This window comes from Lichenostomus cassidix, chromosome 4, assembly GCF_008360975.1.
Source record: "Lichenostomus cassidix isolate B80296 chromosome 4, HeHo_3.0, whole genome shotgun sequence".
NCBI lineage: Eukaryota > Metazoa > Chordata > Aves > Passeriformes > Meliphagidae > Lichenostomus > Lichenostomus cassidix.
Genome location: NC_139484.1, coordinates 45,091,287 through 45,118,066, shown reverse-complemented (window position 1 = coordinate 45,118,066; position 26,780 = coordinate 45,091,287). Strand labels below are relative to the sequence as shown.

Genomic DNA, 26,780 nt, shown 5'->3' with positions numbered 1-26,780 from the left:
GAGAAGTGTGCAGAGCTCTCCGCTGGTGTGAAAGGAGGCCGGCTGGAGCGTGGGACCTGGAGTGTGTGGTGAGGAAGGTGAAGCATACGGGTGAGGTGAGGAAGGGACAGAAGCGCACGCCCGGTTCCCGAGGGCACGGGGACAGAAGCGCACGCCCGGCTCCCGAGGGCACGGGGACAGGAGCACATGCCCGGCTCCCGAGGGCACGGGGACAGGAGCACATGCCCGGCTCCCGAGGGCACGGGGACAGGAGCACATGCCCGGCTCCCGAGGGCACGGCGACAGGAGCACACGCCCGGCTCCCGAGGGCACAGGGACAGGAGCACACGCCCGGCTCCCGAGGGCACGGGGACAGGAGCACACGCCCGGCTCCCGAGCCCCGGCCAGCGCCGCGCCCTGCAGGTGGCGCTGTGGGAGCGCGGCGGGCACGGAGCCGCCGCCTGCCAAACGATCCAGGCTGAGCTCGGCAGCAATTACCCAACATCAGGAAAACCCTGCTACGTCGTTTCTGCTGCGGACATGCTGCTTTGCTCTCTTCTTCTTCTTCCTTTTTTTTTTTTTTTTTAAATTTGTTTTAAATTCGCAGGAGCAAAACATGTTCATTAACACGGCACACACTGAAACAGGGACAGCAATTAGAGATGTAATAACAGTTTATTTTTACAAAACGTAACTGAATGACTGCTGCAGAGACCACATAGATGCTATTTGGCAATCATTTTCTCGTGTACCGAATTCCCTGCTCATTTACATAAACCAGATGTTTCCCCGCAAACCGAATTCCTTGAAGAAAAAACAGAAGTTGCTGTACTTCATGTCCAAAATAAAAGATGATGTGAATGTTCCATTAGCCACTAAAGGCAAATGTATACATTAAGTGCAACAGTTTCCTTTTATTTAGCACAACTTTTGTGAGGGCTTAGATGATCCTCAGCAGAAGCGTTACAAAAGAAAAATGAAGCTACTTAAATTTACCCACTGGTCTCAATGGCTTCCACTTCCCTTGGGAGTGAAATGTCTTTGCCAGATCTTGACACTCAAACCAGTCCACAGAGTGGACAAATACTCTGAAACAAGTAATCAGAATTCCTCCTTCCTGCAGGAGAGTTAGCTCCTGGAATCTTCCTTTATGATACCAGATTCCTTATTGAGGAATTAGAAGAATTATTTTTTACTAGTTTAGTGATCATTTAAAACTTGCATCCTTTGGGTACACACAAGTTAAAGTGAAGAACATGAAAAATACATATTTGCTGTTACAGAAAGAAGAAATGATAATCAGGAAAAAATTCTGAAATCTCTCAGTTACTCCTAATTCCTACTGCTTTTACCAAAAAAAAGCTTGCTAAAGCTCTAGATTACTACAGGAACAATAATGTTTTACATTTAATCTGAAGGGCTGAATTAATGAATGATGCCTGAAAGTTATATTTGTTACTCACCTCATCTTCCAGAGTATACCCTTATCCTTCCAATACATGGATCTACCGACTTTTGGTGTAAAGCTATTAAAATCTTGGTAAGAATGGGAAATCCTCAGACACAGAGCAATGGAAAATTCACAATAAAAGTAAAACATTCAGCCTGAGAATAACTAGTAGGTAACTGATCAACAACCACACGACCAATAACAACCCAAACATCAGGAAAAGAGCAAAGTGAGCTACAAAAGGCAGTATTTCATGCTGTTCTCTGCAGTGGGCTATGAAATGCAGAATATTTAGTGCCATGGCCATGAAATTCAGAACAGGTTCTGATGATGCAGGTAGGAATGTAAAAACCACACAGCAAAGGCAACTGTGTTGAAGGCAATGGCAAAACAATGGGTAAAATTTCTTGATTTGATAAAATCTTGGGATTACTGAGATGTCCAAACTCACTCTTTGTCCTGAGATTGAGGTATCAATGGGCTTTGCTAGAGCTGACTCAGCTTTCAGCTGTAAGAAGCACTCCTTGGAACCAGCACAACCATATTTTCTTTGCTCTTTTCAGCGCAGCCTAGCAAACACCAAGCCAACTGCAAAATAACTGAGAATTGGACATAAAGAACCACTCCACCAGTTGTCAGTCTTGAATTAGGTTACATATTTTACCAACCAACTCTCTCATCTAAATATATAATAAATTTAGAAGACAAGGTTATTAAATCTCTATATCGAACCACTCAAGGAATGTATGTGGTAACTTTACCAGTAAAGCAGAATTCTCCACATTCACAAAAGCTACACTGGGTGGCTCAAAACCCTCTCTACTTATGTTCCCACTTTCTGGCAAGAATGATTACATGAACATGATCATGTACAAAAGAATAAACATCTATCCACAAACTGAGCCTCCTGCCAACACAGACAAAAAAACTGACATGTGTAACAGGGGAAAAAAAGTTAAAACACTATTTTGACTGCATCCCTCCAAGCTGCAATGAGCCGTGAGCCTTTGGAATACATTCCTCCAAAATCACAAGTTCTCAACTTACAGTTCTCTCCACATAAAATAATGTGGCATGGTAATATGCTGGCAGAAATTTAACTCAGTCTAGAATAGCCTTCCCCCCAAATCTTATTATGCAAATAAATAAACAGGATGATCAATCCACCATTTTAACACAACATAATCAGAGCAATTCTAAGTCAGCATTTATGCCTTTTTTTTTTTCTTTTTTTATTAAGGGGAAAAAAACAACCTCTCATGATATCTATGGAAAAGATCGCTCATGTAGTTTGTTCCCAACACTCATCAGTAATACACACTAATTACCATCAGAGGTTCACTTTACACATCTGATATCACAGGGATGGCTGAACCCAAGCCCACACTACATAATTAAATACAGTGTTTTCATCTTATAGCAAGGACCAGACTGACAGCATGGTGAAGCAAAAGCCCTTATCTACACAACTGATAAAGTAAGTATGCAAAAGCTCAGGAGGTTAAGGGGTAGCCCGAGCTCCCTTACTACTCAATCTCTGCCAATTTGGCACCAATTAGACCCCTAAGAACCAGACTGATATTCTCAACTTACTTGGTATGTGCCATGAATAGCTGGGATGTAATACTTCCTTTAAACCAATGGTCTAAAACTACATTTCCTTGCTTATTGCTTACCAAAATCAGTGTCAAACTGATTCTTTCAGCCCTGTCTGATATTTTTCAAATAATCAGTAATGATCATTGCCTGACTGGAATATTTGTGATAACACTGCTTTATCTTTTAAATAATGTTGTATTTTGCCAGCTTCAAAGCTGACTTCACATTGTCAGGACTTCATACTATTGGTGGAATTTTAGTATTATTTCTACCAGGACTCAAACTTCTCAGAACTTAACTTTTATATTTAGAGCTATCCACTAATGAAGAACAAACAAGCCTCTCCAGGGATATGATATAGACACTATTTTAAAAACCATGGTGCAAAACTCAAACAGCTGTAAAAATTAAAATATCAAGTCAATTTTCCTGACACTACATAACTGCTCCCTAGAGGGTGTATTTTGTTCATAAGAAACTGTAGATGTGTGAAGAACTGAAAAAGAAACTTAATGTATTTTTCTGAGGAAGTTTGTCCCCAACAGATTTTTGTCAGAATGGCTCTGCTGGTCTGTATAACATCCTTTGCTTCTCAGTCTTCTATGCCTGCTACATTATTCAGCTGCTAGATTGGTGAATTATGAGGTTATGAATAACACGATGTTCAGTATTTATATGAAGACTACACTTCAGATGCTTTTTTGGAAGAAATGCAAAAGCAGCTTATTTCTCAACAAAAAAACTAAAAGCACATGCTGAAACAGACATGGAAGGATAACATTACCAACAGTGAGGAGCACTTGGAAGTTCTGCAATGGGTGGGGAAAAGTTGGGAAGGGCGGCAATTAGAAATGTTTTGGAAGAAGAAAACATTTTTAAGGGTGAAAGTTAATTTTTACTGTGCCAATCACAATTTTAGTTAAATTCAAGTTTATTTTTCCTCATTCAGTTTATGATCTCATCTAGTCATCAAGGATGATTGATGATGTTTCAGCATTTGGGCATTTGCCAGTTGCAAGTAAAAGGGAATTATTTATTTTTCTTTAGCACTACACTGCTGCCATTAACTGTATCCCACCCCTTTTGTTTACAGTCTGTCACTGAAGCCACAGCTTTATTTTAATGTGGTATAAGCTCTTGTCTGGGGTTGATAGCTTAAGTGATCTAGCAGATTTCTTGCACAAAGAGCAGCATTTTGCACAGAAAACACACAACCTTTACTTCTGAAATTATCCCTGACACTGATCCAGACAGGATTGTCTTCTCCCATTAAAATGTGTACTTCAAAGCCATAATTGAGCAATGGACACTGCCATTTTCCTTGTGGTAAAACCACGTTTATTTAATCCCTTCGAAAACAAACAAACAAGAAAATTACTTTGACCTTTGCCTTGGCGCAGGGATTCTCATTTGAAATGTGTATTACATGTCTAACGCCCTGTAACTGTGTCCAGCTGAACCAGGTCAGATTCACGTGCAATTAGGAAAAAAGGAAAACAAAACAATTTCATTTTCATGTTTGTTAACATGAAAACCTCTTGTAGGAGCATTAAGTTTTAACTGAAATAGAGTAATGAAAAAAGAAAGTACCAGAGAAGGAATGATCTGATAAAAACTGCATTAAATAAATAGTATGGACTTTCTCACTTGCATTTTTTCTGAATTAAACTATTAAAAAATGTGTGTTCAAATGTCCCCACTTTGGCTGTTCATAAGCCACAGGGAGGTTTTTTTGCATGAACTCTTCAACCTGAGAGTTTTAGCAGAAAAGCTTCTTTACAAGGCTTAATTAAAAGCAGGTTTAAGTCGGGGCCCTCACTCAGTCTGGGTTTTATTTTGGCCTTCTCTCTGTGTCAGAAGTCAAGTCCCAAAAGAGAAATGAAGTTCATTATTGAGTCAGGAGACTATTTTCTCCTTCATTCTAAGCCCAACTAAACATGTTTCAGGTTTGAGTTTGGGTTTAGGTATCTCCAAATGAAATTTTATAAAATATGCACCTAAGGGTGAAATGTAAGAAGATGCTATTCATGATCTCTCACTTTGCCCTACATAATAAATAATGTGTGAAAAGCACACTGCAATCTTCTTTGCATGCAACTGGTTTGGTACAGGGAAACATATATTCTAAACAGATGGTGTTCACAATGAGTGTACTTCACACCATCAGATGTTCACGATAAATGCAACATCATTGTCATGAGGTGTGGTAAATAGTCATGCAGTCACACTATAAAATGCACTGAGCAGTACACCAAACCAGAACAGCAATGGCAGATCTGTCCGAAAACATTCAACTTTTTTCAGAATGTTTTAAGTAGTAGATTCTTGGAGACTTTTGACATAGAATACTATGCTAGCGGTTTTTAAAGCATGCTCTGCTCAAAAGCAAGATCAAATTTTAGCATGAATAACTATTAAAAAGTTCATTCCTATCAGTCATTCTAATGCAAGGCAAAAGGGCCAATAGTCAAGCAGTTAATCACTTCAGTTAACAGGAAGTGTATTATGTTATCACTGGTGGTTTTGTAACTGGACAGTAGGCACAGCCTAGTGCATCCTGTTTGCAACCAATAGCAGAAGCAGATGCAAGACCATGATATTTGTCATAAGCATTTCTAAGAACAAAAACATGGTGATGTTTTTTCAAAAGGCCTTCAATGTTCACCAGATGTGGAGCACATGTGGCCCCTGAATGTGAGAGAATAATGCGACAATAAAGTTGAATCAAGACAACATGTGCCAGTAATCACACCAAGATGACATGCAAATGTTTTAAAAACAAAAATATGTAAATTATTTTTAGTTCTTCAGGACTGAAAAACAGGTCACCTGGTCATCCATGAGTTGCTGTTTCCATCGTCATTTGAGAGCCCATCTGCTTGAAATATGTTTCTCCCTGTCTGAGACAGCATCTAGCTTTTGTATTTTTACATAAAGAAATTACATTCCCATGCCATTACTTACTGAAAACATGTCAGAGTTAAGAGATTTAAAAGTATCTTCTGTCTCTATGTATTTTATGAGAATAAAACTCCTATGACCAACATATAGAGGAAAAGGACAAGAAGACTAGTGCCAGGACAGAGTGCTTTAGTGATGTCTTAAAATTGTGTCTCCTCATTTCACTTACAGAAGAGAAACAGAATGAGAAGAGGCACGCCACTCCATACTTATCTCTACTGCTCTGAAGTCCACCCATCAGATACTAACGAAACAACTAATTTTCTGCTAGTGTTCACTTCTAAAAGAGATTTTGCTCAGGCTACGAATAAAACATATATGCACACAGTGATAGGCTAGGAAACAATTAATTTCACAGAGGCAATGAAACCATTTACAGATGCTGATGTTTGAAGTTCAAACCGATAGTCTTACATGGGTGAATTCATACAGAGAAAAAATTTCATTCTATGTAGCTCAAAAACTGGGTGAAATCAGAGCCCAAAGCAAAACACTGAATTTTTGCATCCTGTTAACAGAATTCCCATGTATTATGTCCCTTAAAACACATGGTGGCATCCCAATCTATACATTTGTTACCAATCCTTGCAGTCAGACCCCTACCAAATAAATGCAGGCACATATGACTTCAATATATTCAACCTCTTCTCTGCAGTCAACAAGCAGAAGAAACTAAACCAGCACACAGACAAAGCCAAAGTTGGCATATGCCAGTGAGTGACACTCCCTAGAAGCAGCAGCATCGTCCATCCTTGTGCATCTGCTGCCACCTCTGTAGGCGCAATGAGAAGATGTCATGAACCATTTCTCTCCTACAGTAGGAACCTTCTCAAAGAGCCTTTTTTTCCAGGGCACAGAGAAAAAGCACATCTTTCCAATAACTGTGGCAAAAGCCAAAGTCTCACCAAGATAAGCTTGAAGGAACAGTAGATAAGAGGACACAGAAGGTGCTAAATGAGTTGTTCTAAAGCTCCCCAGAACTACTGTGGAATTCAGAGCACTTGAATGTCGTGTACTGACTCCTTGAGTACTGAGTATTTTTTTGTGGAAATTAAATAACCTGGTCAGAAAACACACCTACAGTCTGGAGAAAAACCTACACAGAGGGGTGGCAGGATAATCAAATTAAGTGAGAAAGCTATGTAAGCTTTTTACTTTTTTTTTTTCCTGCAAGAAAATACATTTTGAAATTTATTCCTGTGTATAGTTACAATCAGAAGAATTATGCCCAGCTGAGGCTACTGTCCATTAGAGATAATGAACTTTAAGTAGTGGTACATGGGATCAAGAATTTTAGCTTTTAAAATATTGTTTGTTTCTGATGTAAGCAGGGACTTTCAGAGTTTTTTCATAACCATACCTGTTAAAACAGATATAAGAATGAATTATTTTAAAATTTACTTTCAAAACCAAACAGAACTGAAACAAATCACACTGGCGAGAGCCTGCTCACCAGGGACACCAAAGCCTTTATTAAAATATCTGCTAATAAAAAAGCAGTTGAGGACCCGTGCCAGTCTTCCTTGGGGATTCTTTATGCTAACCACACTCTGATACTATTACTGGAAAACAATATTCTGAGCTGATACATTTAACATCTAGAGCTATTAATAGTTACAGATATCTTAACACAGTATCTACGTCTTCCCAAATTTAACTGTGCTCTGTTTCTGTGTTGCAGAAGAATACTGGATTAAAAAAATCAGATAAAGCCAGAGACATTTTTTTAAAACTGAAAGAAAATGCTCCTTATTGTTTATCAGAGAAGAACATTTCTCCTCCATTCAGAAAAGGCAACATTGCTATGCAAGTGTAAGTCAGATGCAACTATGAGGCATGCCTGAATCCTTTGCTGCCTATGGCTTAGAAGCTATTTAATTTTCCCTAGACTTGAGGATAGGTAGGGAAGAAATACCAGAAGAAAAACTGATGGATAGAATTAAGTCATGTTTGGAGAGTTTCTCATCTCTGGCACATTACCTTTTCCTCTTCTCTTCAAAATGCCCTTGTTAAAAAGAATTTGAAACTTTTCCTTTCCCCAGAGACTTAGACTATCATTTATGACTTATCCGTTATCTACATTGTATTCTCCTAAAGGATAAACCTACATCAACCTGACAGTTGTGCTGAATGGCAGTGGTTTATGGACCTAGTAATTTATTGTAACTGCAACCATATGTTTCAACCTGCTACAAAATTATGAAATACTTCCCATCAACAATCAGTCCAAGTTAGGTTTCTATACTGAATTGACTAATGTGAATGCACAGCATTTCTGTACTTCAAACAAACAGTGTGAGGATGTAAACAGCAGTTAACTCTATTCATGCCTTATTAGACACAGCTGCACAAATGGGCTGTCATTTTTCATTAGAAAATACTGTACAAGTTTTACATGTGCATAGTACCCTTCATTTCTGCAGGCAACACGACTACTTTACATTACAGGAACACTCACAGAACCATATGCTATTTGTTTTAAAGGCACATGAAGGCAAACAATCTGGGATGAGATGGTGCAGGGGGGACATCCAGAGGGAAATTTAATTTTTTCTCCTATGCCCACTACAGTTTTATAGCACAAAGCATTCTTATTTAATACATGAAAGAGTAAACACAAATACAATGCTACAGAAGCTTCAGAATAAGTAAATGCATGTAATTTCTGGTTATGAAGCAAATATTTCCTTTTGCTGTTTGGGGGAAGGTGGGATGCAAATGAGAATGAAACAGTCTTGTTACACGAGTTTGTCTTTTACAGCTCTCATACTGCTCTGCACTGAGCCAGGAACACCACAGCAAGCAGGCAGCTTTGAGCATAAATCCACTTTTGTCAGGCCTACAGTATGCTGACTTTAAAGTTCTTGTGCTCAAATATGGTGCCACAGTGAAACAGACAGGCTTCTGAAGAGGCATCCTTTTAGACTTGAGAGAGTCCCTAGAGAAACTTCATGGCAATGTAAGGTAACTTAGCTGAAGAGATGTGAACTGAGAAAATCTAAAGAAAGACAACCCCTAGAGGAAAATCTCTCTTCATTTCCCAAGAAAACTCAGGAACATGTAGGAAACACCTACTAGACTGAATAATTTGTCTGTTACACATACCCATGGAACAACAGATGTAGCAGTAACCTCTGATTCTAATATTCTAATATTCTTCACATCTCTAAGAGGGAAGAAGTATAGCAACTATTCTGTTTTAAGTATAGCTAACTGGTCAACTCCAAAACAACACCCAGCAATAAGTACTATACAGACAGACATCTGGAAAGCCAGATTTGATTTTAAAAATTATTTTTTATTACCTATTACAGAGGTAAAATTCCACTAATATTTTGCTGGCTGAGCCAGCATGTTGCTTTCAAACATGACTTGCTTTTCTAACCTAGACAAGGAGAGCTGAGCCTGCCTTCTTTACTGGAAATGAGCAAACAATATCAAGGAAGTCTCTACAACTGCAAAAAATTATGTAATAATTTATAATGAACAAAAATCCACCATGGCTCCATAGCTGGACCAAACCACAATCAGCTTGTTGTGTGGCAGTTCTTTTTGTGTAGCTTCCTTTGGGTGTGGGGTTTTCATTGAAAACAGCAGAGTTTTGTGAGTTCTCCAAGACAGTGCCAGTTCCATTTCCCCATGTAAAAGACATAATCCTAAATCAGGAAAAGATGTCCTAAACCACCCTCATCTCAGCTGGCCTGAAAGCTCAGAACATTAACACCACCTTGTTTTCCAGCAAATAAGCAAAATCGTATTTAAAAATATACTTGTTTTCCTACTGAAAGTAATGCGCGCCTCTACGTCTATACATGTTCCATGTGCTCAGAAATACCTGTGATCAAAGGAAGCGTGGGGGCAAGTGGAAAGTTAATATAACTCATTGAGGTGTGGAGACAGAGGAAATGCAAGGTGGCAGCCCCACTGTTAATTTTGGATATTGCCCACAGTAAAGTTTTCACTAGTTTTCAGCTGTGTTGTTTCTCTGCTTTTTTCTTGCCAGTCTGTAGGAAATAATCAAGTATATTCTCCAAAGGAGGGAAAACCAAACTGACAGACTAATATAATCATGCTCAAACCCAGATATACAGTGCTGCCACTATCAAACTGGTTTGCAGATACGAGATTTGATAGATGATTACTACCTTTGAGCAAAGAAACACAATTATAAGCAGTTCTTATGAATAAAGTTCTCACTATACACTGTGTTTTGTGGTGTTGATTTCATTATTAATACAACAGCATCTGTTGGGAGGGAGGACACCTGGGCTGTAAAAATAAGGCAATGTTCATTCCTTAAAGACTATACTATGCTAGTGAAAGTAGAAAAAAATCCAAAGGTAAACACAGTCCATCTCTAAAAAAGGGGCAAAACCAATTAGGATTATTAACTAAGAAATCCTATATATCATCTTAAAATAAACCCCGTGACATTCTAATCTAGTTTATGTCAAGCTGAGTGAAACATAATGACTGAAAGCATCAAAAAAAATTTCACCAAACAACTATTTTTATCAAATAAACATGAGTAGCATAATGAATGAAATGGATACAAAATAAAATGCTAGAACACAAGTGGAGCTGTCTACTTCCCCATCTCCATTCATATGTGACTTTGTCTGCCAGTAACACAAAATTAACATCAAATTCATGAACTTATTAGCAGAGACTTAACACCACAAAACCACACTTGACAGTACTCACCAAAACCTTGACAATTAACTTGTTCATCAAGAGCCTGATGAATGGGCATTGCTAATGGGATTTCTGCAGTTTCGAGGCAAAAGATGAACTAAAGGAATCTGCACTCTTGCACTGCTTACCTGTGACCACAGAAGTCACATCTAAAAAGGAACTGCTTACAAGTCCCTGCCTTCCAAGCCAAGAGTGCTTGACTCCTCCACTTTGTTAGATACAAAATAGTGAATGTCATTTTCCTGCAGGTTAACAAGCCATGAGATTTGCCATCTATTGGAGATAATTGTAATGTTTTAGGAAAAGTGTTTTTTAAAACACATTTCACATATGACTCAGACTTTCCAGTGCAAGTAAAACCAGAAAGAAGCAAGACAATTTTTTTTTGTGAGGGTGGTAAGAATCTCCTTAAGAAGGAGATGCTGGAAAACAGATCCTGCATTTAAAGGAAATCAGATAGTATGGCAACTTTTATAATTGGAGCATCGTGTAGAGCAAAGCAAGGACTTCCTTGGAGTGCATGCGACAGAAGCTTTGCCTCTTGGTGCACAATTATCTGTATAAGAGTAAATGATGATTTGTTCAATATGGGTCATATTGTTTCTCCCCCACAACTCCTCTACATATACTGGCAGGGATTGTGGGCACCTGCCCTTTGGTCCAGTTAATATTAACTCTTAAGGAAAGTAAGGAGTTAATGTTACATTCTAAGGAGAAACATCAAAGAGGAGAAAGAATGGCAAGTGGCAGGCAGAGCCATAGCTATGCACAGGGATTCCCAGGACTGGTGAAGGACTCTGGGTTTCACTCGGTTCATGTGAAACTGATAGTCATGCTGCCCTTCTGCAGCATGGGCTATCCAGATATCAACTACCATGAGAAAGGTATTAATTGTTTAAACTTCTTACAAAAAAAAAGTGCATGTGTGTAGAGGGGGTGATAGTGGTTTTCTGCTTTCCCCCCTGAAAAGCTGACTCCTATTACAATCATTTATACATTGGGATTCTTCCATTTTACAAGAAGTATTTCGGTTTTGTACATAGAACATTAATTTAACAGTTCCAATTGACTTAATATGTTTAGCTTCTTCCCACAAGGCTTTTAAAGTTTTATAGATGTTGACATTTGTTCACTTAAGAAAGCCATTTCTTCATTTAATGCTCTTTTTAGAGGCTCTAGGTGACCTGTGTCTGCATACAAAATATTAGCCCTTCCACAGGATGAGGAAGGGAGATCTTTGTGTTTTAAATGAGAGCCATAATGGCAATACTTGGCAATTTTCAGAATACCAAAAGATATTCTAAATTCCCATGTGATATGGTAACCACACTTAAAATATTTTAACCCCTTGTCAGCCACAGTTAGAAAAACTTCAAATAGTTTTCTTTCAACAGATTAATAAATTGTCAATAAAGATAGCTTCTGTTCACTCCCAAAGCATTTATTTAATGTTAAAACTATCCCAACCTGTATCTTATTTTCCAAGTAGTCTGTCAAGAGCATTCTACTTACAGGAAATTATTTTGACTAGAAAAATTCTATAAATACATACAGAATAAAATAATTTATACGTGTATATACACACACATACACATGTTTCTTTCTGAGCAAAACTAGTTGGAATGCCTTAATTCTTGCATGTCAAACCTAGGAAATGGCCCATAACCAAGCTCCCTAAGCCCATGGAATATGAATTTTAATCAACAAGCTCCTCCTCTACAGAGTGTTACAGAACCAAACACATTCAAAAGAGCTCATCACTTCCTCAAATTTAGTCCACTGTTTTACCTATATTGCTGTAGTACTAAGATGTCTCCAGAAGTTTAGAGTTCTACTTTATAGAAAGGTATAAAAAACACATAAACACATTTGAATTCCTGCAAAAACAAGGTATCACAAGCATAAGAAGCACTGAGCAAGCAAAAGAAATGAATGAATTGAGACCATGTGAGACAGGTTTCAAGAAGCAATACTACTTCAGGTTGTGTATTTACCAGTTTTTATGAATGGTCATGAAATTTAATATAGATTTTATGTAGACTAAATGCTTGAGAAGTTAAAAATATTGCATGTATAAGGGAAGAATCCAAATAGGTTTACATGTTCTGGAAATCACTCCAGTGTAAATGCAGCAAGCCTAACAAACAGATGTTTAAATAAGAACTAACAGTAAATAATCTGGAAGTTTAAGGAATTGATATATGACTATTTTCATTTCATCAACAAATTATTTTTGATTTTCTAGTTGTGTAAGACAGAATGTGTATCAGTGTCCAAACTGCAATCTCATCCAAAAGATACCAAATTCCAGAGGATGACCTTTGTAATCAATGTGTTATCATGCAAGACTCCCACCAAGACAATTAATTCCATATGTTACTCTATGTTGAAAAGTGACTGATCTAATTTCAAGATTTATTTTTTTAAATGTAAAATCTCTAATTATGGGCAGCTAACACTATGGGTCTTCTTTCCAAATACTGTCACATTATCTCTTCTAAAGAGATTAACTGATCAACATTGCAGGCCACCAAAAGGATAATTTATTGCACTGAGCTGAGCTATGTAATTATAAATTACACATAGAATAAGCAATATAAATAAAATCATCAAGGAATATCACTGATCTTAATCTATTCTGTGTAGAAATAAAGGTCTCTCCACAACTGACCTATGAATTATTCTTGCAGAGCAAGAGGAAGTAGTACAAAAGCTTTTCTATTTTCTCACTTCTTTCTATCAAATGGCTTGCTTCAGCAGACCGAAGCCCACGCTTAAGCTCTTGGTTTATACCACTTTAGAGTCAATAAATGTCACTAATAACTACTGTATCCCGTAGAAATGTTGAGAGGTCTGAAAACTACACTGAGTTTTAGACAGGGAAAATTTGTAAGCTCTCTGAAGGGTTTCCAAATTTATTGGCACAGGATTCTGTGCAGGCATGCATATATGAGGAACGCCTAGCCTATTATGTGCAAATAAATAATAATGTCACCCTTGATTAAGTAATGAGTCGTGTACCTTGCATTTGTAAAAATGATAGAGAATCACAGCACAGGATGGCATGGTTACTAACACCCTAGTTATTAGATCTTGCTACTGAAACATTAACTAAAATATAAAATACTCAGCAATATTGAAATTTTTCCACTTTTTTTTTTGCAAGTTTGAATGCTAATATTCATAAGAGAAAGAATGATGTCACTGATTAAACTCATAACCACTTTCCGCCAAAAGAAAAATAAAAACATTGGAATGACATCTGGCATTAACTTTCTGTTTCCTTAAAAACATGTTTGTACTTTCTGTTTCTCAAGACACCAAGGACAAAAATAAATCTGTATTCTGACAAATTTTAGAGCACCAAATTAGTACTAATTAGTACTTGGAATTTTAAACATGAAAATACTATACTGTCAAGAGCTCTCCATCTAAGTGTATGTACACAGCTTCCACCACCAGAGCATTTGACCTACTTATATTACTACCAGGAGTGACTAAAAATTCCAGTTGCTCTTACTGAAATATTAGAGTATTTTCTTTTTTATGGTAGCTGAAAGGATTTTTAGCCAGATAGGCATCATAAAGGTAATTATATCCACTGATCTATAGGATGAAACTGCGAATGTGTTAATGATTTTTGGTTATGGATTGATTTTTATAGTATTATTTATTATGAATTTAATTCACATTACTCTTGTGATTATGTGACATTAGTCAGCATCACAAAACAAAACTTTGACAGTTCTGAGATCCAATGGTAGCATCAAAGTTTTTAGGTCAATGCTGAAGCTGTCTAATTTCCAGGAAATTGTGAAATGCTCATCAGCAGGTGCAAAATATTTGTGGCACAAAAAAGCCTCAAGAAGCAAGATTTCCTTCTCCAACACTATAATAACAATTAATTTAATAATCTTCCAGATATCCTTATTTTCAGCAATCCAGCTATTCTAAGACAACATTGCTTGTATACTTGCAGTTTCAGAAGTAAGTTTAGCCCAGATACCTTAAAAAAGAAGAGAATGTCCTCATCCTAAAGAAGAAACACAGATTCCTCTTTTGGGAAGAGGTCACTGAAAAAAACCCTAATCTTGGAATTTAATGGTGGGGTTATTAATAAAATAGACTTCTACTCAGTATGGCAAGTGTTTTACTCTTAAATCTTGAGAATAAGTTATGCCAGAAGGATTCAGCCAATTCTAAGAGACAGCATCCAACCTCATATTTTTAGAACAGTGCTCTTCAAAGAGGGACAGCACTTTCCCTTGGGGCACATCATGGTCCCATTCACACTATCTGCTGGGTACTTTTAAACTGAAACTGGAGGCAGAAATCCCTGCTCAGTAAATATATGAGTAGTATATGTTAAAAACAGCAAATGTATTTCTTCTCTCACAGTGTCACATTTTGTTTACCCTGAAGACAGCTCCTTTTGTGCTTTAGTACTTTATCAGCCCATACTGCCTAATAAACCTGCATCAAAGACATAAATTTTAGAAGAACAAGGAATATAACTAAAAACTATGAAGTGGCAACACTCTTTCTTACTTAGTTATCTCCCTAAACATTAAGTCTTCACTTGAAGGAAAACAAGGTAGTCACATGAGGAGTACAGGGGAATTACAGGCAAAGTGGTGCAGCACTTAGTCCGTGCTCCCTTTTCCAACTAGCAGTTTCATGGATGGTCAGAATTAGAAAAAATAGCAAGATGATCCCAAGAGAAGAAAAATACAATGGGGTAAGATATCTCCTTGGTAAATAGGATAAACTGTTACAATTCACACTGCATTTAAAACTCCTCCGTAGCGAAAGCTCTATCATGTGCAGAGGTAGAGCATCAGAACACAGAGAAAACTTGGGATCGACAAGACGAATCATTTTGATGTATTACTCTTAGACCATGATCCTCTTTCCTTTGAGGTCAAGGCCATGATTCCATTGAAATCCAATTTCACTCTCAAACCATTCATCCAATCCAGCAAAGGAGAGAAGAACACTGTGTTAAGCATGCAGCTGCACTTTTAGCAGACCTTCAGTCAAAACCAAACTTCCTTGCTGCAGATGTAAAAAAAGTATTGAGCCAACACAGATCTGAAAAATGTAGAGATCTTTAGTTATGACAAAATAGTAGAAGTGGGTTGTTTTGACCTCTAGCAGGCCATTTTTAGAACTGAGTACTTGCAACTTGAAAAGGGTAAATCAAGGAGTGAAGAGACAAAGAAAAACATAAAAGGTTATTCAGTATAATAGACTAAAGGTTGCTTATCAACAGTGTGTTTTTTTTCTGAAAAGCACAAAGTAGACTATGCAGAGAATCATGAGACCCATCAGAGAGATCCAGTAATGACAGAAATTCCAACACTGTGCAGATTTATTTTTTTGGGGAATCTGAGATTCTAACACTAGCTGTTTTTATTGGGTTATCTCCTTTAGCATCAGCTGGAGCCTGACGTGCATCCATCAGCAAAAAATCTAGAATTTCTACATTGTCAGAGTCTAATAATATTAGTCCCAGTAGATCTTTCACAAACAGTTGTCTTCTATGTTGTTCCAATATACAACAGAAACAATACTACTTTCATGTTGAAACAAGTACTTTTTATTGAGGATTCTTTAAGATTTATTATTTTAAACTATATGAAACATAACAAATATGGCTAGAGAATTTCTCAGTAGTGCTGCTGAAATAAACACAGAATCAAATTTAGTGCAGTGTGCTATGTACCAGCCATTCACAACATAATGTCTTGGTTGATTTATTTTTTTAATAAAAACATCTCTAATGTCTTCTGGGTCTCAACACTTTGCTCTCTCTATAAACTTCTGTCAACAGCTCAAAGACAGGCTATGTGCTCAGAAGCAGATAATGCATTTCAGACTGTGTCTTCAAAATAGAGTCTATGTAATTCAAAATAATTGTTGTTTGAACTACTGAAAATAAGTATGTGCTTAAGGAACAGATACAAATCTTAGCCTAGAAAGTTTGCTTTGGCTAACACAGTTTACCTTAATATGATGGGTGGAAGGCAGAGGGTATAATCCAAAGCCACCTACGATTATGAGAGTGCTTGTTAAACATTTCTTTTTTATGAAATATATACTTTGCTTGTCCCTTACCTCTGTTTTCCCACTCCCTGCTGATTTACTGCATGGTTTTTATATAGGCAGCTGTCTGTTGTTGTGAAAACAATGCTGAGCTTGCAGCTTTATTTTGATTCTAAAGCTGAACTGGTTTTAAGATGGAACTTAGACAGCCTCTAAGAAGATCTATGTGACATGACTCACTGTGGGACAGAGAAGGGGGCTAGGGGCTGTCAGTCCCATCTTCTACAGTCCAGAAAAACTAAAGAATGGTTGCAACAAGATCATTTACCTGAAGTGTGTTTGTTTTTTAAACAGAAAAAGAAAGTTACCTATGGTATTCAAAAATATTTCAGTCTTACCATGAGAGAATACTTTTTAAAATCAATGTAGAAAAGAGCTTGCTACTCTCTAAGTTTTGCATTTTTTGCTTCCCAAACCTTGCAGAAATTCATTGACTACAGAGCTATGAGGTATGGGCATATTTTTCTTGAAGGACCAGGGATCATACCCTGCTGCCATAGATCACGGGGAGAGTCAAATTGATTGGTTGTTTTGGACACCCTGACAAAGACAGCTGGTTTTTACAGAAGTATCTGGTTTTAGCTGAGAATCACACTGTATATTTCACTCATTTAAAGTTGATTCTAACTTCATTAGGAGTTTGCTCTTGAAGACATGCTCTTGCTAGGGTTTCAGAAGATGGTTTCTCTAAAAACAGTAAAATGGCAAAGAAACAGCACAGGAAGGAAAGTTTTGAGTTTTCTGTGAACTTCAGCAGAAATTAGCTCTACTAGGTTCTTAGAAAAAACTCCTCATTTGTTTCATAGATCTCCAAAGGTTAGTAGGATAGAGTTCAATATACCACTAACTCTTAATTTCCCGAGAGAAATCCAAATGTGATACAAAATGGTACGTAAATAATACTGTGGTCACAAACAGGATGCCATAAAAAATGTGGTGGTGGGAAAAACCGAGGGTAGATGACAGTTGTGAACAAGGGAAACCTCACTCTCTAGGTGCATGGAATTTCCAAATATGCTTTCATCTACTCAGCAAGTAACACAAATTTAACGCTTACCTAGTAACAAATTCCTCTCTGCATTTGATTCAGCACATTACCTCAAGAAGCATACAATAATAATAATAATAATAGTAATAACAATAACAACAATCCTATCCAATGCTAAAAGTTATATCAACTTGGAACTTCATATAAATGCAAAACTGTCACCCAATTCAGGTTACTTATATGCTTCACCTTTAATGCCTACTCTTTCATTTATAAAATTTCTCAGACAAAACTATAAAAGATTAAATATGTAGGTTCCCATTCCTTTTACCCATTTGGTAATAGAGAACAGCTTTTTAGCAAGACATCCCAACACAACTCTTCATAAAAAAATACAAGCTACAGAATGCAATGGGAATTCAAAAAATTAAACAAAATGGGTACCTGCAGAAGTAATCTCTCAAAGGCAAGGAAATTGTCCCATTTGGAAGTCTGGGGGTGTTTCAAAGTCTGGACCGTGGCCAGCACAAGCTGTAGAAGACCACAGTGGTTCTCCAAAGCTTTGAGATTGTTTCTGAAAAGCTGAATGTATGAGCTGAGCTGTTCTGGGGTGACTCTGCCTGTAGAAAGGAAAACAGGACACAGCATTGAGTGGTAACAAATGGAAAACTACATTTTTTAAATTATAGTGAAAAGGTTATAGAGAACTTTATAGAGGCCTCTCTATTATGGGCCTGATCTTAGCTTTACTGCAATCATTGGGAGCTTCAGCTGCAGCAACAAGGTCAGGACAAAGACATCATCAATGAATTGTGCCTTAAGGTATGTAATATGGCAGGTTTTTAACAATACACAACAGATGGTGACATAAAGGGTAATAAATTTTTTGTTCTTTTCAGACATAGAGGGACATTCATTTAAGCTAGGGAAACAATACTTGATGACTACTTCTAAACAATCTTTCTGTTTTTACCAGAAGTCCAATGGGAATTTGTCAACTTTTTACCTTACAGCAAACTCGAACCTTCTCACTACTTAGTGAGAGTGCATTTTTGATTAGTCTGGACTCAAAAATTAAATATAATGTTAGTGATGCACGGAACTGATTTCTGGAGATATTTTGGCATGCTTCTGAGGCGTGACTCTTCAGTTTCCGACATGCAGTAACCACAGCATGATTTCACTGGCTATTTGAAAATAAACACCCCAGCACCCACACATGGGCCTGTACATCTCTCCTTATTAGAGGAGCATTAGAGGGGCACCATTTGGGCCAGACAAACACTACAGGATCAGCTGTTGTTCCATCCAATGTTAAAATGCCAGCTCAACTGATTTATATTTTAGAAGGCATCTCTTTCAGGAAGGAAGGCAGCTCATCTACCCCAAGAAACTCCTCACAGGCAATTGCACTTGCCATCAACAGGCAGGCAAAAATGGTGTCAAAACACCATACCAGCTGCAAGTCTGGATTGTGACCTAGTCCTGGGCTGGTTTCTGGAAGCGTCTGCCAGTAACAAGTCATCTTCCGCAAGCTAACCAGACCTAAAGAGTAGGGATATATGAGATTGAGTGAGGAGGATCCTTTAACTTAAATAGGACAATCTTTGGTGCCAGAAGGACATGAGGGTGTCCTGATGCTAAGTGATTCATAGCTTAGCATCACTGATTGATTTTGTCAGAATTTTTCCATAAAGGAAAAATCTTGTAAAACTGACACTGTGTTTCTTCTCTGTGTTTGGTTACATCATCACTTAACAAGGCTCTCCATCTGACTTTATCCTTTCAGTATCATATTAATGGTGAATAAATGATTCCAACAGCAAATAAATATTGAAAGCTCTTCCCCTTAGTTTCAGTGATGCCAAGGGCAGACTTTGGAAGAGCATTTAGATTTGGGAACACCGCTAAATAAAGCAAAAACACATATATTCTTTGTGTGAATTTTAATGGAAAGCATCAAACCAAAAAGTCAGCAATTTAACACACAAATCAAGCTGACACCACTCAGTAGGCCAGAGGGCTGACAAAAGGCTTCCACGGTTAGCCCACATAGGTTAAAACAGCAACCACAGCCATGTGTGTTTTTAGACTAAACACTGGAGTTTTCAGTCTTGTTTTATTTCTTTTAAAGCTGTGTCAGGCAGATTTACACGGTGATTTGAAAATGTCAGTCCATGATGCCTTGCAGCATACCTTTGATAATGACTGCATTATTACTCAGAGCAGTCCTGATATATTGTAGCATATTCAAAATCTGATAACTTGCTTCAATTGAGAAAACATGCAGTTGCCAGCCCTTCCCTCCTACGAATCAGAAAAATAGGAGGGCTTTCAAGACTTCTGATTTCAATTAAAAAAAAAAAATTCAAGAGTTTTGTTCCACATTGTTCCTTGTGAAAGTGAATCCAGATGCAACACTGCATCAGTTTGAGATCCATTCAGCATCATTTTAGATAAACAATCAAATTCTTTCCCACCCTCAGAGTCCCACCAAAAGGAAGTCCAACACATATCTAAGTATAAGGAAAATCCTGACTGTAGCAAGCCATTAACAAAACTTATATTGGCATTAAGGAGTCTAGCATGTCATCTGTGATATTTACAATACCCATAGAACCACTCAGATCCACGGTTTGAGAGTTCCAGCCAACTTCTATAAAGCGATCTCCCTGGACAGCTGGCTGAAAAAGACAACTATTCCAGTAGCTGAGGAAAGGAATTTGGGGAAGTAATTGGTGGTAATCAGCAATTAAATTACTTTTCCTGAGGCCTAAATCCTGATCAACTTCCCTGCTGCTTGCTCACAGAGGGAGATTTCAGCACAACAGACTAATGTTAATCTAATCTCAACCCTACCTGCCTGTTGGATTTTTAAAGTCCCTCTATTATTTAAAGCCATTTCATTGCCATGTGGCAGACAGGTCCTAAGAAATCAAGAGGAGATCAATTTCAACCACATTATGTCTCAACTATCATTTTCTTCTCCTAACGCGTATCTCCAGATTCACAGGCAGAACATGGCAACTACCAGTGTAAAAGACTTTAGTATGAGCATCTTCTCTTCCTGTTCCATCACAATCATACTCTGCTCCAAACTCTAGATTCATGCATAGCCAGATGTTTGTGTAGGCATCAAAGCCTGGCTTGTGAGAACTACATTAGGTTGACAAAGGACTTTTTTTTAATTCCTGGATATAGAAAGGAGAAGCCTAAGTTCAATCACCGTTAAAGGATTTAAAAAAACTGATAACATTTTTGCACAAAATCCAGGAATTCCATATTGTCTAAGAAATAATCTTTGTCATTAATAGTTATCAAGCAGAATGTGTGAAACAGTTACATTTGTCCCAAACTCTGTCAATTACATTAAATCCCAATCCTGGACTTGATAAAAACAACATTTACTGAAAGTAATATTAAAACAAAACAAAAACGAACCACACACACAGAAAAACAACAACCACAAACCTGAACAACAACAAAAACACAAACCACCCCAACACTCTGAAGCTTCATGCCTCTTCACAAGTATAACAGAGAGGATAAAATCAGTAGGTAGTCACTGGGAAGGATCACAGTGAAACCCAAAAGTTAACAGAATATAGGAGGATGGGGAGCAGGGAAGGAAAACAGTGAGTAATGATGACAGCCTGATGATGTGTGGGAACTAATTTAGCTATGAAACAATGAATGTCCAGTTTGTAACAATTAACGTACTTGTGCGCTAAAGAAATAATCTTGGGAAACAAAACTAAATAATAGTGTAGGGAATGAAACTGGACATTGCAGAAGTAACAGAAACATGACAGACTAGGAACCAATCTCACTACTGAAGGGTCTGTTCCATCCAAGAAACACTGAACATCCGCGTGATGAAGCAGCCCAGTGTTTTAGTACTCTGATAAACAGAAGATGAAAAGTAAGACATAACAGGGACTAGGCTAGCATAAGAAAAGAGAAAACTAATGTTTGTGTCAAAGAAATACTGAAATTAGCTACCTTATTAGCTGACATCAAGAGTATGAAAAGCTTCAGGACAAATGTCCTAGAAAAAAAATACCTTACATCACACAAAAATGTGGGATAAAATGCAAAGTATGTTTATCAAAGAATATGTCAAATTGATATGTAACCAATTAACAAATTAATTACAATATACATGGATTTTGCATAGCATTAACTGTGCCATAACCATATTTGAGTGGGAAAAGACTAGGATTAGAAGAATTGTAAGATACCTAAGAAACATCCAAGAGCAGATGGCAGGTAATATGCAATAGAGAAGTACTACAGTATAAAAAAAAAGGTAATATAAGAGTGTTCTTCTGTGTGCATGTACATATTTAAAGTACAGATTTTGGTAACAAATGGTGCCAAAGTGGGTGCTGTCAGAAGTTTGTAGAACAGTTGGATTGCTTTGAGTATTGAACTAACATAAGTGGGATGAAATTTAACAGTGTAAAGTGCAAAATGATGCATTTTGAGGCTAGGGTAAGCATCTGCTGTAAATGTGGAGTTAAAACCTGAAAATTACAGAAGAAGGAAATAATGTCTAGGCTTCTTCATTGTAAAAAAGCAGGTACAATCCCTATTGAGTGATACAGCTGCAGTAAAAACAGGGCCTCTCTCTCCCAGAGCACTCTGTGCAGCTCAAATCACTCCCATTCCTGGAAGTTTAACTCAAAATTGTGATGCATGCACAGAGGACTTACTATAACAATTAGGGTGATAGAGAACTAAAGTTGGGAGAGCAAAACAGAAACGTCTGGCTTATATGAGCTCCCTGCCCCAGCTGGAAGGAAAAATGAGGTCTCTATGAATGCATAAAAAATATTTACTTGAAGGTTCAGTACTGGTACTACAACCAACAAGGATAAATAATACACAAATATATTTACACAAGACATTAAGAAACATCACTGGATCAACCAATGTTCCGATAGTGGAGACAATAGTGGAGGCAAATAAATTTAACTTGTTCTAAGGTGAGGTTTGATGAGTCTCTAATGAGCAGCTGCATAAATGTTTACAAGACTTAATTCAATATTAATTGCCCTCTTCAATCCTTCATTTCTATGATAACTAATTTGTAAACAGATTGGTTGAATTCCGCCTCCAACTTTCAAGAATTCAGAGCAGATCCCAAAATAACTGCAGATCACTTTTGCTGGCTTCTAGATTACAGAAGTTGTTGCTTAGTTTTGGTTTTGGTTTTTTTTTAATAATTAATTTAAAAAATTTGTTGCTAATTATGAAAACAGCAGTACTGAATATCAAAATTTGCAACATTGTACCATATCAACTATACACAGTTCATAGTACATCTACAAATGATGACATGCAAAATTAGTCTGAAGGGAAGAAGTATTTATGTTACTAGCAAAGCAGATCATTTAAGATAGTCATACTGTGGCAGAAATTACCAACAACTGATAATAAAGGTCTGTCAAAAGTCTGGTTTTGAGTAGCAAGAGTAGACTGAGTGGAACACAAAGACTTTCACCTTAACAGTTAAACCAAATGTTGACTGGACAAACCACATTTGTACACATCAAGACACAATTCAGCAGCATGACTTTTTTTTCATTTGAAATTAATGTTGTAGTCTATGTAGTGTAATGCAGGCATTCCTTCAAGAATATAATTATTTTTCAAGACAGATATAGCAGTCAAGGTAATTTTTTAAAATTCAGAATCCGAAAGTGCTCATTTTTTTCCAAAAGTGCTTATTTTTTTAACGTAAAAATCTATGGATGAACAAGGTGTCTAAAGAGCAAAGGTCAGAAAAATCAATGCACTGTTGCAACATCTAGGCCTTATTCTTTTCATATAACACTTAGTTAATTACCTCCACAGGGACAAAGAAACAAGTAAAGAGAAAAGTACATTTTGTGACCAACAAAATCAGTGGATGCTCTTCCAAGACTGCAGGAACCGCCAAATACACACAGCTTTAAACTTTGTTCAGTTTCAGGCAAGAACACAGAGCTGCACTGGCTGGAGTGCTTTTGCTGAGGTCCATTTTTCACTTGTAAGAACCACGAATAAGAAACAATCTTGGCATGCTTATGTTCACAGACGAGATTTTTCAAGTGAGTAGAGGGCTGAAGAAATCCAGATAAATTGTTTTCCTTGTCCACAGTCTAAGGAACATAGACCTATCTCTCCCAGTAGCACTGCCGGATACTTGCGAGGAATGTAGAAAGCTCTTGTACTCCACAAAGCCAACTGGGCAGCTGTACTGCTAAGAGAGCTGGATATTTGACAAACCAAGTGAGAGCAATTTAGCAGGACAGATTATGCCCCTTACGTCTCCTTGTTAGTGTAATTTCCAGATGTTATTATTAACTCAAAATACTTTTGTACTTCTTGGAAAGCTTTAATAACAATATTTAACCGCAAATGCCAGAAAAATAATTTAATCTCAACTTTCGTTTAGATTACTTCAAAAGTCATCCAGCCCTTAAATTGTTAATAAAGAAGAGAAGAACATCAGCTAATCCCTAGTTATTTGGAGAGAGGGAAAGTAGGGCAGCATGAGATGCTGTTTGGCTGGCTTCTCCAGAATAAGGCTCTGGACCTGAAGAGCTGTAAAACTTACAGCAGACCGAAAGCAGATGTCCCAGACTTATTTCTAAGAGCGCATGTTCATCTCCCACAAACATGCACCCATCTGTTCTGAGGCCGATGGTCACTTGTAAGCCTCCCCCTTTTTTGTGGCAGAAACACCTGTACCCAGATAACCCCCTGGTCACAGGTATGAGTACAAACAGCAAGTCCCCACTAGAGCAATCCCAGGATAAGCCCATTTCGTGAGTCTGAGCAGTCCCTGAAGTACACTGCCACAAGGCAGTGGCAGCCTCCTGCTGCCTCACCTGCAGCACTGTGCTATCAAGGAAGAGCTGTGACTGGCCCTTACTGAGTCCCATTCCTCCTGCCACCTTAACAATATCTGCAGGACACAGGCACTGGAGGTCAGCCACTCTTCCCTATCTGTCATGGGTTTTCTAGTGCATCTCAAGACCATCAAGGAGGCAGAGCCTTCCACATCTCACATCTGAAAGTGTGTATTGCAATGGTTTTCATGGAGCCACTGATGATGGTGACAACTACACTGAGGTCTAGCAAATTCTGGAATAGAGGGATATACCCACAACAAATAAAACTGGACTCTATTTACTACTCAACTAGCACTCACCATGTGAGCTTGAACATCTAAACTGACTCGGCTTCAGTCTTATCAGCTGTAGCATTGAGTTAATTATCTCAAAAGCAGTTTATTCTGTATTACTAGAAGTGTACGGTATCATTAAATCATTGTTTTAACAGTGTTCCTATAGAGACCAATTATATTCACACAAATGCCATATGCTATTTTAGCTCTCTCTCCTAATAAGCCTTAACCTTTTATTATAAAATGGAAACCATGCTTAAATATCAGTTCTGTTGACTATTCTTTTGAAATTATTTTACGTGTCTTAAAACAAATAAAACCTAATCAATTGAGTAGGACAAATGTAACTAAAGCACTCTAATATAATCTTCAAGATTATCAGTTCTAAGCACCTAAATTCAGATGACTAAACATGACCCTAGTTATGATTTATGACTCTTAGATCATCTACAGTTTCATGTTTTCAAATACATCCTGAAGGCTTTGACAAATATATAATTTAGGTGTTTCAACATGAATTGATTTTTTTTCCTTTTCTGTCTTTCAGAGGTTTGTTTTGAAATGTTCTGGCCCTTCAAAAGATTGTTTCCATTCTTTGTGCACGCTGCCTTTCAGTTTTCCCTTTTTTGATTGTTAAGTCAGTATGCACAAAAAAGTAACAACCATCTCCTGCCAGTGTCTATAACATCTTCTGATTGCCCTCCCAAATATTACAGCAAATTTCAGGACTGTATGAATAAACAGGTGAAACCTTATCTTCCAGAATTAAACTTCCCAGGGGTTGTCATCAATATTAAACTTGCAATTCAATAATGGCATACCACAGTTTACTAAATACTCTTCTTAATCTTGAATAAATATGCATCTGGGTCGGATTTTATTACTTACTTGTCACCTCTTCCACCAAGTCAATAAATACAAAGTACTAGGCCAAGTCCCAAACAGAGAGTCTCTAGCCCTTAGAACCTAGTAACCCTTGAAAACAGTAATTCACTGTGATTGCAAAAGGAGTTGAATTCTACAAATTTGGTTGAATTATCTCCAGAACACTTTAAACTTCTCATAGAAATGAATCAACTTGTTTGTCTTAAAAATAACTTTCCCAAAAGAATGTCAGGTGGCTTGCGCATGTCCTCATTTAGCACTACGACATATGTTCTCAGACACTGAAGCACTTCATAGTGTTCTTGGCACACTGCTTTAGAGAGAAGGAGGTCATTGTTCTTCTTTGGTACATTATTCACAGGACTGATTATTTCTCAAATGATTTCTGGAAGACTTCTACAGCTGAGAATATCCTAACAATCATTTTGGGTGGTAAGCAACTAAATAGGGATGGAAAACATGATGATGTATGAGTACGTACATATATAATTGACCATGTCTCTTGTGTAACGAGTCATCCTTTGTGAGAATGAATGAAGAGGCTTACACAATTATGCCTGGAAAAAAATATTGGGCAGCCCACACAGTTTTACTGAATTGTCATGTTCCACCTCAAGTTTTACACCAACAGACTTTGCAAGCACACCAGCACGTATTGTATCTTTGGTTTAAATCCTTAGGCACAGGCTGTTTTCAGTGATACTTTGCTCCTTTACTTCTACAGCACTTTCAGCCCCTTTACGTTTGTTCCCTGTTCCTTTTTAATATAGGGAAATTCTGAAGTCCTTTCTGTGACCATCAGATACACAAAGCACATTACTTAGTGCTGACACAACTGCCATAGTTTTCTACCAAAGTGCAGGTGCCATGTGTTTCCACTGCATGCCAGAATCAGCATCTCCCAACCCATGTTCATCAACTCATCCTTGAAGCAAAAAACA

At 37.6% G+C, this 26,780-nt stretch overlaps 1 protein-coding gene across 2 annotated transcripts in view; it reads right to left on the bottom strand.

The window, feature by feature from the left end:
* Window positions 1-26,780, bottom strand: part of SCFD2 (sec1 family domain containing 2) — a 189,715-nt gene that overhangs the window by 122,297 nt on the left and 40,638 nt on the right. For both annotated transcript variants that reach the window (XM_085058964.1, XM_085058965.1), the window contains exon 4: window positions 18,222-18,397. In XM_085058964.1, coding sequence (XP_084915090.1) covers window positions 18,222-18,397 — 176 coding nt within the window. The remainder of the gene's footprint in view (window positions 1-18,221; window positions 18,398-26,780) is intronic.